Source organism: Rutilus rutilus, assembly GCF_951802725.1.
Source record: "Rutilus rutilus genome assembly, chromosome: 22".
In the NCBI taxonomy this organism is placed as follows: Eukaryota; Metazoa; Chordata; class Actinopteri; order Cypriniformes; family Leuciscidae; genus Rutilus; species Rutilus rutilus.
Window position 1 is genome coordinate 15,944,922 of NC_140227.1, and position 13,812 is coordinate 15,958,733.

The 13,812-nt window shown below is 36.1% G+C and overlaps 1 protein-coding gene across 1 annotated transcript in view; it reads right to left on the reverse strand.

Moving 5' to 3' along the window:
• suclg2 (succinate-CoA ligase GDP-forming subunit beta) overlaps positions 1–13,812 on the reverse strand; it is a 119,676-nt gene that overhangs the window by 68,870 nt on the left and 36,994 nt on the right. Inside the window, exon 3 of the mRNA XM_084394602.1 lies at positions 1,476–1,575. Within this exon, the coding sequence (XP_084250728.1) occupies positions 1,476–1,575 (100 nt within the window). The remainder of the gene's footprint in view (positions 1–1,475; positions 1,576–13,812) is intronic.

Genomic DNA, 13,812 nt, shown 5'->3' on the forward strand with positions numbered 1-13,812 from the left:
GGCTTGGAACGACATGAGGGGTGAGTCATTAATGACATAATTTTCATTTTTGGGTGAACAAACCCTTTAATGTATGTTTGAATAAATGTCATTGAAGTCATTACAGGCACCGTTTAAATGTTTATATTTCAACAATGAAATTAAGTTAATTATGATTATATCATTAAAAAGTTTATATAATTTTAAATATTATATACAACTGAGTTTTTACTTGAGTGTTCATTATTTAAAACAATTTTTTAATTGATTATTACAACCTATTTTGGTTTCAGTTTTCATGCTTAAAACTTTCATTTCGGTTTCAGTGTTTCGGTAAAAAGAAAAAAAGTGTTGCATCATTAATAAATATTACAACAAAGTTTATTCATGGCTCTCACAAAAACAAAGATTGGACCTCATATACAGTATGAAATAAACAATCACTTTTTTGTAGAGAGTACATTTAAACTTTTTTTAGAATAGCATTATTAATTATAGAATTCTATTAATTTATACATCAAAACCACATTTTTACAGTGTGAATATGTATTTTTGATTACACGTCATTTGAACAACCAGTCAGTAACAGACTGATGTAAGTCTCTCAAACCTAAAATATACATCACAGTAACAAATCCTGATTAATTTTGAATCAGAAATGACTTGCGGTTCAGTGAAGGAGTCACTCAGAACTCCGTGTGATTCAAACTGCTAACTCATAAACAATCCTGAATGTTCAGAGAATCTTTTTCACTCGCGGATCTAATTTCCGCAGATCAGACGTCGCAGCTGAGCTCACGCTGTGTTTATTGTTGCGTACAGTATTCTAACAAGATGATATTGGATGAAACTTCATGTGGACGCATGTTTTCCAGACTATTTTATATTTCATATCTGTCTCAAGGCATTCTGATACCGTTGTCCTATCTCTCTCCTCATAAATTCCTGTCATCTTTTTAGTGTACTACAAATAATAATGAGACAGGTTAAGAAACACATACTAGCAAACTCGGGACGATTTCTCAGGGACACAGAAAGCGCTGTGCTCATTTGCTAGATAAAACGGATCAGGCTGCGTTTCAGAGCGTTTTCTCTGGACGATTCGCTTCATCCCAAATGCAGAAGTACACTACGTGACAGTGATACACGACGCAGGCATTCGGTCATAAATCAGTCCCTACTTGAGGAAAACTCGTGGCTTTCTGGTAAAGTTTTAAGAGACTGCCATATTTCACGTCTCCTTCATTCTCAAGGGTTTTTCACAACATTTTTATAGTTTCGATCACACTTATAATTTGTCCAGCTGAGGAATCCATCATTCCGCATTACAACGGAGTTTTAAGAATATCACAAATGCAGAGAGCAGCGTGATATTCTGCGCTATTTTCTTGGTGAGAAATACAGGGTGTCAAGTAATCACATGAGCTTTAAGAGGAATGAAAGACTGGAAAGCAGGTCTATTCTTTCTGAGAAAATGGGTTTGGGCAGGTACTCACTCTTTTGTTAAATGCACCCCTCCTTTCAGGCCGCTGTCGAACAATCCTTTTCCTCTTCCTCCAGCTAAAATCTGAGCTTTCAGGACAATCTCCTTCGCTTCTAAAGTATCAAAAGGGATAAAAAGGGTTAGAGCTCCAAAATGGCAAAAAAACACAAAAACCTTGCCCCGGACACACTGTGGTGCTTATGCGGGTGACGCAGGTTCGAATCCCGCCTGCAACAGTCCCATTTCCCAGTATCTACTCATAGCACAACACATAACCTCAGCAAACATAAAGATAAACAAGCGAGCAAAAAAGATATGAGATCGGAAGAGGTGTTTTCAGATGTAATTTGATTTGAAATATTATGATGATCTCCACAGGCATGTTTTGATGATGCGTCTTCCAGAGCGGTTAGCAATTTTGTCATTATTTCTCTCATCACGGTAACATCACTGAGACGGAAGCACACGGATGAGGAAATAATAGCTTGTCATGAGACAATGTTGAAACATTTGATCAATATTGTGGCATATGAATCATTTTATCCAATTTTGTGAAAAGGACCATATACTGTTGAGCGACAATAGAGTGACTGAGATTACATTTTTCTTTTTCATTACTCTATCAAGGTGAGCGATTTATTTATTGTGTTTTCTATAATCCACATTTTTTTACTCCCTTTTTCCAAAGGTAAGCTGGAAAAGCAAAGTGAAACAATATACCAGAACAAATCTGCAATATTTCTTATTATTATTTTATTACTATAAAAACACATAAATGAATAATTAAATAATTATTTAATTATTTCTAATATTTAAATAATTATTTAAAAAAAGATCAATTATTTCCATTTTATTTACGCTTTTCTACAGTAAAATTTCATATTTCATTCAATGTGTTACTTACCATTTGCAATTTCTGAGTGAAAATGGTTTCTACACCAAATACTTTTCAGTGTAGTAATTAAAAATTAATATACTGTATACACCAATCAATAAACAACTTAAAGCAAGCAAACAAAGAACAAGGGGACTGTATGTTCTGGAATAAATTGTCAAAATTGTCACCATTATAAAATTTATAAGCATACATTTTTGCAAGTTTACGAATTAGGGTGAGGAGGAGGTTTAAATCGTGTCACATTCCCACAGCATCCAGCTAGACTCATCACCTCAGAGGTTGGGACCGGAACAATGAATTGGCACATGGAATAATGACTTCACAAAGTCATTAATACCTTCACCAAGTCATTAATACCTTCACATGATCATAAAAGGCTGCCGTGGCAGAGAATTAAAAAGGAGTTCAAAGTAAGATGTACCAATGTGTCTTGCAGACAAAAGAAAAAGCAAGGGAGAACATTTTGAAAAACAGAGGAATAGAATGTATTTGACAGGTGCTGTAAACCAATAGGGGCAATAGGGGGTAACTTTGCACCTACATACTGTATATGTCAACTAACTCTAGTATTAGTAGACTGTCTGCTTAATATCTGCTAACTCTTTATTGTGATGCTCCTCCAACAGACATTCTACTGACTATAAGTAACTTTGCAAGTATATGTCTTCTTATTCTACTAACCCTTAACCCCTTAGTCTACTAACCCTAATCCTATCCCTAAAAATCTACTAATACTCTTAGTTAGTTGACATTTAGGTGCAACGTTATGTATAGTCAACAGACTATCTAAAGGGGACCATCAAAATAAAGAATAACTGATTATTTTACCTATGCATTTTTGTGCGTATTGAAGTATCAAACTATTAACTTGCTAAACTCAAATTCAGTTATAATAACCTTCCTTGGCTTGAGCAGAAGAATGGTCACACTTTAGATTAGGTGTATTTAACTATACTTACATCAAACCAAAACTTAGTTTCATTGTACTAATTGTGTTAATGTTTTTTTTTTTTTTTTTTTTTTGCAAAACACTTTTGCTGATCTTGAAGTGGGAAACGGGAAGGTTATGAACATGTTTGGTGGTATTTTTAGGTTTAAGGGTTGGTTTAGGTGTAAGGGAAGAGTCAACAGTGTAATTATACAAGTAATTACAGCTGTAATTACATGGTATTTTTAAAATACAAGCAGAATGTAAAAAAAAAAGAATAATATGCATGTATAAAATAAGTGCATTGTATCAAATAATGGTAGCACTTTATTTTACAGTCCTGCTTCCCATCATGCACATAATATGTGCTAATATAATAATAGCTAGGTAATAACCCTGAACCTACCCTTAACCTTAACCCATGTAGTTACCTTATATTGCCCAGTAATGTCTTAGGTGAGTACACTGTAAGTACACTTCAGTAATAATAAATAATTACTTAATAAATAATAATTAATAAATGTTATTACATAGTAGTTAAAAACACTTAATATAAAATGGGACAAACTTCATACAATCAAAGCATGTGATTGGTAAGATTTGTATGTCTCTTATGTTCACCAAGGCTGCTTTTTCAAAAATAATCATAAGTAATAGTAATATTGTGAAATTTTATTCAAATTAACTGTTTTCTATTCCAATATATTTAAAAATGTTTTTTTGTTTTTGTTTTTGTTTTCAGGATTGTTTGATGAATAGAAAGTTTAAAAGAACAGCATTTATTTGAAATGGAAATCTTTAATAAAGTTGCAAAAATCATTTTTGTTCCTTTTGATCAATGTAATGTATTATTGCTGGAAAAAGAAATCTTACCAAAGCCAATCTTTTGAAAGTTATTTTATGTAATATGTTTGACATTTATTAGCAAAACATTTGCAACCAGGCAGGAAATGATGAAGAGAATAGAGAAGAATGAGATTTTAAATCCACATTAGCACCACAGCTCAACATGATGGAGCGTGTACGCTAAACGCAAGGCCACGGATCCCACATAAGTCATTCTTAAAGAGCCACGCTGCTCTTCACGACCCTCGGGGTGGACATTAAGAGTTCTCACACTTTAGGTGCTGATTAAGACTCACTATCGCCACTGTGATTCACACAAACCACAACTCAGCCACTGACTGGAGCGCATGCATAATTTATCACTGCCACACAGAGCTGATAGCATTGATCATGTGTGCGAGCGTGAGGGATAAGAGCGCAGGAGCGGCAAAAACAGAGATACGGAAGACGCTGGATCACTTCATCTAAACTAAGAGAGATATATCAAAACAACTGAGGAGAGGGTGACGATTTAGCAAAAACAACTCCTGTCCTGATAAGAGATCTGATAGTGTTAGACAAAAAACTCCTGCAAATGTGATGAGCGCAGTAGAAAGACAGAGATGAGAGTGATATGGAGTGAGGGAAAGAGAGACATTGAGATGGAACAATTTGAGGGACAGAGTTGTACATGGACTTAAGATAATATGTAGTTCGGTTCTCTCGGTTCTTCTGATCCGGACCAAAAAAAGAAAATGATACATTTACGGCATTTCCGACACCTGTACCGAGCTGTAGTGGGCAACGTAACTCCTATGACAAGAAAAAACAGGTATGCTTGAGCGTTCTGTCCTTTTTAGGTCGCATTTCGTGACATCACATCCTGCTTTTGGCTCATTTAGATGTCTTTAGTCTGTGTTGCATTCATATTTCAGTCAATCCGCACCAGTTTGTTTGGAAGAGGACCGAGACACAACTTTTTAGCAGTCTTGGTTCGCTTTTTGGTGCGCACCAGGGTTCGGATGGCAGCGTGTTACCTAACTAACAGAGCACCAGAATTTCTTTTAAAGTCCCACTGTAGTCAATCGTTTTGTTCCTTAAAACTCACCTTCGATCACCAAAATGACATGTAAATGTCAACATGTGTTATAGCTGGAATATAACTCAACACCCTTGCCTCATTTAGTATCCGCGGTTCTATAAATATGCAAATTAGCCCCGCCTTCACTCACTCACACCAGCTCAGAGATCCACTCGATGATGATCACACGTTGATGTGATTGGCTACAAGGTAGTTTGTGATGTCAGAAACACCAGCAATTTTTCAAACCGCGTTTTTGAGACTGTCTTTGGTTCACTGAAGTTTTAAGGAAAATACTCAGCAATGGTGTTGACTTATGAATTTGCACATGGTTTGTCTTAAAGCATATTAAAAAACACCACACAGACATATAAACAACATTAAAAGCTTGATTTTCACCACAGGGGGACTTTAATAGAAGCAAACCTGCCAAGTGTGAACACCCTTAAAGTCGACATGAAAGCAAGTCCTATTGTGATGTATATCCAAGTGAAACGGCTTCTTAAACAAAAACAGAAAAATCAATACTGCAACTCCACGAACAAACAAGAATTGTCCATTTTGATTTCATTGTGACTTTAATGTTGGATTAAAGAGATAGTACACCTAAAAATGAAAATTCTGTCATCATTTATTCACCATCTCAGTCCAAACCTGTATGACATACCTTTTTCTGTATAACAAAGGAAGTTATTTTGAGAAATTAGGTTTTTTTTTCCAATAGAAGTCAAAAGTAACTCAAACTGTTTGATCACCAAAATTCTTCAAAAAAAAAACTTCTTTTGTGTTCTGCAGAAGAAAGTAATTCAGGGTTTTGAGTGAACTATGCCTTCAAGGAGTTGCAGAATTGCCAGAAAAGTAACTGATGTCCTAAGTCTTAACATTAACCATTCAGGCATCTACAAGGTTAGGTCTGCTGACAGAGATTGAGAAATTAAAATGCTCTAAAGGAGATGAAAATTAGTTCACTGTATCTTAGGCATTTGTGATTTAATGAACAACCATATAAATACAGTTGTAGTAGGAAAATTCAGCAATCATAAACAACACTGTGGGTTTTGTGAATTCAGCTGCTAAGCTACTAGCCTAAGCTGTGAACTATAAGCTCTAAGCTTGTGGTGGTGAAATGTGAATTCCAACAATATGAATAACACACACACACACATCTGTTGTTTGTGTGAACAACAGATGTGCTTTAACAGAAAGGTTTATCCAGCCATTTTACATCACGTAATTTTTTTTTTTTTTTTTTTACTTGGGTTTAAGAAAATAGCTCATTAAAATTGCCGCCATTACAACACAAGTTAAAGCACTGTAGAAAAATCACTGTAAAATACTACACAAATTCTTTATTTTATGTTTTGATTATACTTAACTAACCCAATTACAAAGTAATCAATATAATTAAAGTTATACAACCATCCAAAAGTTTGAGGTCAGTATAAGATCTTACGCTCAACCAAGGCTGCATTTGTTTTATAAAAAATAAATTAAAAGAAAATACTGTAAAACTGAAACCTTACACATTTGAAATAACTGTTTTCAACTTTAACATTTTAAAATGTAATGCATTCCTGTGATGGCAAAGCTAAACGCCATTACTCCAGTCTTCAGTGTCACATGATCCTTCAGGATATGTTGATTTGCTGCTCAAGAAACATTTCGTATTATTATCAATGTTGTGCTGCTTAATATAAAACCATTATGCATTTTTTTCCAGCATTTTTAATGAACTTTTCTTAGAAACTTCAAAAGTAGATCATTTTAATGCAAGTATTAATTTCTATTAAAGGGCCCCCTATTATGGATTTTTGAAAATGACCTTTCATGTAGTGTGTAACGTAGCTCTAAGTGAATGAAAACATCCTGCAAAGTTTTAAATCTAAAAGTGCACCGTATATAAAGTTATTGTCTTTCAAAAGTGAGAGTCGACTCTGAGTCAATTAAATGAATCGTTTTTCAAACGAGTCATAAGCCGTTTCGTTGTGACGTCAAGACGAAACATTAGCATATTGCCCGCCCACTTATTGCACGCGCAGACACCAGGGAAAACTTGAACCTCAAACTGGCAGCTGATTCCTGTGGATACTAGAGAGCATCGTGTCGAGAAGACGCTCTGCTCTACAATGTGACGGTAAAGCCAGTTCTTTTTCACTGCCCAAGGACGAGCATGTGAAGAATCAGTGGTTAAAGATAATCTTTACCACGATATCACAGCAGTATAATCCTAAACCTTTGCTGTGTTCCCTATTTTACTGAAGACTGCTTCTCAAATCTCAGAGTTCAACGCAGGATTCACAAACCGTTTTTACTCTTGAAAGATGGTGTTCAAAAAACGTAGTTTTGAGTTTTATATTGTGTAGTTCTCCTGCTAACTGGCTAACTCACGTTATTACTGTCTTACTCAAATACTTCTGCTAATCAGTTGTGGGCCACGATTACCTAAAACTGTGTCTATTAATGCAGATTGTCTGTCGTTCTCACTACTTTGAGGAAATACTTGTTTTACCAATGATTATGTTACATTAGATCATTCACTCTAGAGCTCGGCTAATGTATACATTGCATACATGCACTGTTATTGATACAGTTTCCACGTGTTCACCGTAATATATTAGAAAAATACTCAGTAAATAAATTAGTACAAGTAAAATAATCGGTTTGTTGATGGACATGCACTTGTTAATGCTGATGGTGAGGAATTACAGTTGCAACATCTCATAATGTACCTCAAACTGAGTAGTGTATCACTGAGAAACGTCCTGCTCGAGTCGTCCTTGCGATGGAGGTTCGGGTTGAATAACTAGTTCTTCCAATGTTTCATCAACGGACTTGCGCTCGGATTTATATGGTAAAATCAACGTCGTTGTTCGTTACTGTGTTTAGTTTACGTTGTAGGAAGCCTCAGGACAAGCAGAGCTGATGTTGTTATGGCAATGGGCGATTTTGTTTTCGGCGCGCTGTACACAGTAGGCCAATCACAACAGACTGAGCTGTCTGGCCAATCAGAGCAGAGTATATAGCAGAAGGGAGGGATTCAGAGAGATTGATTAATTTGACAAGTCGTTTGAGAGTCATTGAAAATGTGATGATGTGCAAATGTTTATTATGAGGAAATGAAATGGAAAGGAACATCTAAACCTGTTGTAGGAGACTCCACAACAACATTAGGAAACTTTAAAATAGCATAGGGGCCCTTTAAAAATCCTACTGAGCCCAAGCTTTTGAATAATACCTGTATTACAATTGCGAATTGGATATAGCAGTATAGAAACAGCAGTACATCTGCATGCATATCCAAAGAAATAATTTATATCATCATTACCAAATCAAGTACTGCATGGTATCCAGAATTCCAGTACATTACGTGCAATCCATCACTTCATGTCAATTATCTCTATTTAGCGAGAGCAGGAGTAATGCCCATGCCAAATGGTGCACTTTAACTCACAGCATCCACTTATTTCTCATAGATTAATGATGTGAGCTGCAAATTAAAAAGTGGAGGAAGTACATGGCCCATGGCTTTATGGTTTTAAAATGAGTTTATACATCACACACTTTTTTTTTTTTTTTTATACTAACCTTGTGATGCCTTGCAGTTCGACATACTCATGTTGACGATTTTATTCACCCATCACCAGAGTGACACTTCAAATGCCTTCAAGAAAGAAAACTACCTTTTTGATTGTTTAACCTGAAGCTACACATCAAATCACGTCTTAAAATGATATATGAAGTTAATCCAGACATTTTTCTCTTCAGGAACAGCCTGAAGCTCCAAGACCTATACGGTCTTCTCAAGATCAACAGACCACAAATGCCTCAAATGGGAGTTTGTTTCTACAGCAGTATTTATGTGCAGGTCGTGTCTGCCTGCTTTTGCCACATTTGTGTCACATACAATGCAATATACATCAGGTGGTTTGTGAACATTGTGTGGGCTGCGTGTCTGAGGCTGAGACGGGTAATAACTAAGAGAAAACCATTTTGTCAGCTTATACTAAAATGTATTTTTAGGTTGTGTGGGTTGGTATATTCGCACTTTGTTGCAAAAATAAGACATTATAGTTGGCAAAGTGTTCTGTATTGCAGTGCCATTCTCATGTTTGAAAGAATATAAGCATATTAAGAGCTGCAAATTGTATTTATCTTTTCTTCTTTTTTTTTAAACAAAGAACACACAGTGGAAGCAATTTTAGCCAGTGTTATTTTAGCATCACTGATGGAAGAATATATTTTTATTTGAATTAAAATGTTTTTTAGTTACCGTTTTAGTTATTTTGTTTTGTGTTTTTGACATTTTTATTAGCTTTTTTGTGTCTATATAGTTTTAAGTTTTATTTTTAGTTATTGTAGTACTTCAACTTAAAGGTAGGGTAGGCAATTTAGGAGAGGCTAGCAATAGCAAGCTAGCTTTGAAAGCATGAGATCCCACTCTCCCTTCAGAGCGTCTCCAAAGCCACGCCTCCTTCAAAACACATCAACACACACAGCAGAGTCTGCAAAGAGACAGCATTAAATTACCTCATGTCTCAAAGCATATTACAATATTAATGGGGTAAACAACTTAGAGCTCATACTTGTACCTCCTGACTGCAGCAGGATTCATTTCAGCGATTATAGTTTTGACATAGAAACTGTCACGATCCAGACTCAAGGAAACTTATTAAAGGGTAATCCAAATCGTAACCAGTCCAGGCAGGGGTCAAAACCAAAGTAGCAATCCAAAATAAACAAGAACAATACAAACGGGCAAGAAGGCAGTACTCAGAAGTAGGGTGATGAAAAACAAGGACTCCGTAACAAACACTAAACAGGCAGGGTATTTATACACACAGAACTAACAATCATGATGGGGAACAGCTGGGTGCAATGAACAGTGATGAGGGCAGACAAGGATTGTGGGGAATGCAGTTCCAATGTGAATGACACCGTGCGGGAAGAGGACCTCTAGTGGAAAACACAACCTAGACACTGTGACATAACCCCCCCCCTCTACGGAGCGGCTACCAGACGCTCCAAGACCCACAAAAAACAACCAACACAAGAGTCCAGGATGGAGGTGGAACAGTGGAGGATCAGGGGGAGGGATGGAGGGCCAGGACCATGAAGGGGAACAGAGACAGGGGGTGCTGGCTTAGCCGGCGGCCAGGGCGAAGTAGACAGTTCATCGGGTGGCCAGGGCAGAGACTTTCCCTCAGGCGTCCAGGGCGGAGACGACAGTTTATCAAGCAGCCAGGGCGGAGCAGATAGTCCATCGGGCGGCCAGGGTGGAGACTTTCCCTCAAGCGGCCAGGGCGGAGCGGACTGTTCATCGGGCGGCCATGGCGGAGACGATCCTTCGAGCGGCCACGGCGGAGACGACCCCTCGTGCGTTTACATTTTTTTATTTATTTCTCTGTCTATTTCTTTCTTTCTTTCTTTCTCTATTTATTTATTTATTTATTCATTTAACTAAAAACGAGTCATTAAAAACCATTATAGGAAAACCCACTCTAATTGTCTTGTGCCGTCTCATTCAGATATACAGTTTAGCCTATACATTGGATCTTTGCCAACCCCAAATTTAATACCTCAGATTTGTTTATTTTTTTAAATAAGACGATTTTAATGTATTTTAAATACCCACAGATGTCATGTTACACTAATATATATCCATATAGTCTGTATTCATTGGCAATATTTTATGTGGCATTACGTCAGACATCTAAAGACATGAAAATCTGTTTTCTTGCCAGCTAGCATTAAATTTAAGTGTGCCAACTCAACAAAGGTCGACTTCACAAACAAATTGTCCAACAATTGTTTGTTCAGTAAACTGTTTGATTATCTCATTAATTAACTGAGCTGAATTAACATACTCTGTTAATTCAGGGTATAATTTGCATTACTGTCATTTCATCATTTAAAATGCGGCCAAAAATTAAGTATTAAAAATTCGCCCTATAGCCAGATTTTAAAATAAACAAATAAACTACTGCTTACTGAAGTGAAAAGCTAATATTTTCTTGCCCTAACATACTGTTCGCCCCATCTCATGTAAGAAAAAAACTCAAATATGTTTGTACAGTTCGTATGGCATCAGAAGTAATTGCAGTAATACAGACACATCCCACCCCCCAGCCCTGGAATTCATCATTAATGAGTTCAAAGGGACTTAAAGCTTATATAGCAATGAAAACAGTCAGTAGTTGAGCGCTGGGCTGCTGTTTCTGCTTCACGGTTTCCTATGTCTTCAGTCCCTAATGTCTCTCTAACTGTAGCCATGACTGCAGGGTAGGAGACACAGAGGTGTCCTGTTGTTTGATATTCAGCGAGAGCAATGGGGCTGCGGTAATGGGATGTGGAGCGGGGTTCAGGGAAGACCGTACGGTTTCAGACAGCTGAAAGAAAACAGAGGGAAGTCAAGATCCCTCATGTGTGTTTAAGACCGTAAAATGGGTCAAGACAAAGAGAAACATACTAAACAGGAGGACTGAGTTAGAGAAGTACTGTTTACTGAAGATTATGTGTTGCTATAGGGCAAATATTAGAAAATGAAACATCCCATCATACAATAACAGGGTCATAGGATGTACTTCTGTGTGCATAACAGTCACTGCAATTACAGCAAATTACTATAATATTTTTACTCATGCAATGAAAAACACCAGTATTTGCTATAGGAAAACCATAATCAAAAACATCAGTAGCACTATTCAGACAGAAATAATCCGAGTTACAATATTTAACAACATCCAACATTTGTGATTTCACAGTAATTTAGATGGGATTGGGATCTCTGTATTTATTATTATTTTTTTAATAAGGTGAGAGTCTATTGTTTGGATGTGGTTTTGAGGGTGTTGGACGAATGGACGGACGGATGGATAAATGGCCTGATGGATGGCCTATTACCGACTTGTTATTAACAAAATAATCAATAAGTATTTTACTATATATATATATATATATATATATATGCTACTGTTCAAAAGTTAGGGGTGAGGAAGACTTATTCTTCTTTGAAATAAATTATTTTATTTAGCAAGGACGGATTCATTTAATGAAAAGTGAAAAAGACTTTTACATTGTAATAAAAAAAAAATAAAAAAAAAATCTGTTATTCTAAACTTTCGATTCATCAAGAATCCTAATAAAAATGTTTCACAGTTTCTCCATAAATATTAAGCAGCACAACAGTTTTCAACATTGATGATAGGGACGCACCGATATGAACATTTTGGCCGATACGATAACCGATACTTATTTTATTTAAAAGCCGATAACCATTAAATTGTCAGATAAATCTAAATCCAAGTTTTTATAGATATTTTTGAGAGCCTGATAACAAAAACAAAAGTCTCACCATTAAAAGCCGTTTCCCTAGCACACAATTACAATGTTCTCATTGTAATTTTATGTAGCTTATACAACAGACTTGTGCTGCACATGTTGCACTTTGCTGTATTTTCCTTTTTTTGAAGTGATTCCAGTTATATTTAAAGCAATTCAGAACCAACATGATGAACTGAAGTGTCTCAGCTGAAGGAAATAATCTATTATTTATCAGCTTAAATATATCAGACATTTTTTATATGGTCAATAACAATAACATTAAAAAATGAACAAATATCGGCCGATACCCATATGGTGGCCGATATATTGTGCATCCCTAATTGATAATAATAATAATAACGTTTCTTGAGCTCCATATCAGCATATTAAAATGATTTCTGAAGAATCATCTGACACTGAAGACTATTCAAATAGAAATAGAAAACGTATTTTAAAAACTGTAAAAATATTTCACCATTTTACTTTTTATTGATGTTCAAATATAACAGTTATAACAACATATATAATCTGAATCGAATCCTTGAAAATAAGAATCAGTACTCAGTCCTAACAGGCAAGCAACTAAAAAAAACTTAAACGCATATAAACACGGTCTTTCTGTGTCCTAAATCCAACTAATTTGTCGTTGGATGACAAACAGACCACAGCTCAGACTCGAATGCTTGACCTGTGTCGGAGTGTTTTCCACCTCTAGACATCAGCGTCTGCTTCTGCCTGCACAGGAACAAGTCAAAGTGGAACAATGATCCGGCTCTACCTCCTGTCTAATGATGCCCGTCTGCTTGGAAACAGAGAAGAGCTTGATAAGAGAGGGCCACTTCTTCTGTCTCAAGTTTCATGTGTGTTATTTCAACTTCAGCTGTCACCATCACTGACAGCTTAGTTCTTGTTAAATTCATCCACCTGCTCCTCATCACAATCCTTCATAATGATCTCCCACTTCCATTAGAGTGTTGCCATGTGCGGCACAGTAAACCCGCCGTGTATTCAAACATTTCACAAGATCACGATACAGAAAGTACAAAACACAAAAAAACGAACACTGTATGCTAATGTATCTTGTTATCTCATGTAAGTGGATCCTAAATTTGCAGTTTTCTAAAGTAAACCAAATATACATACAAGAGTGTGCATACTGCATATTATATGATTACTGTATGCAAACTATATGTAATAAGACCCACAATTTTTATGTACTCTTGCGCTGGAGATTAAAAGTATGTAAGAAATGAAATGTGCTTTTAAAATATAGCACATTAAAGCTTCATTTCCTGAAA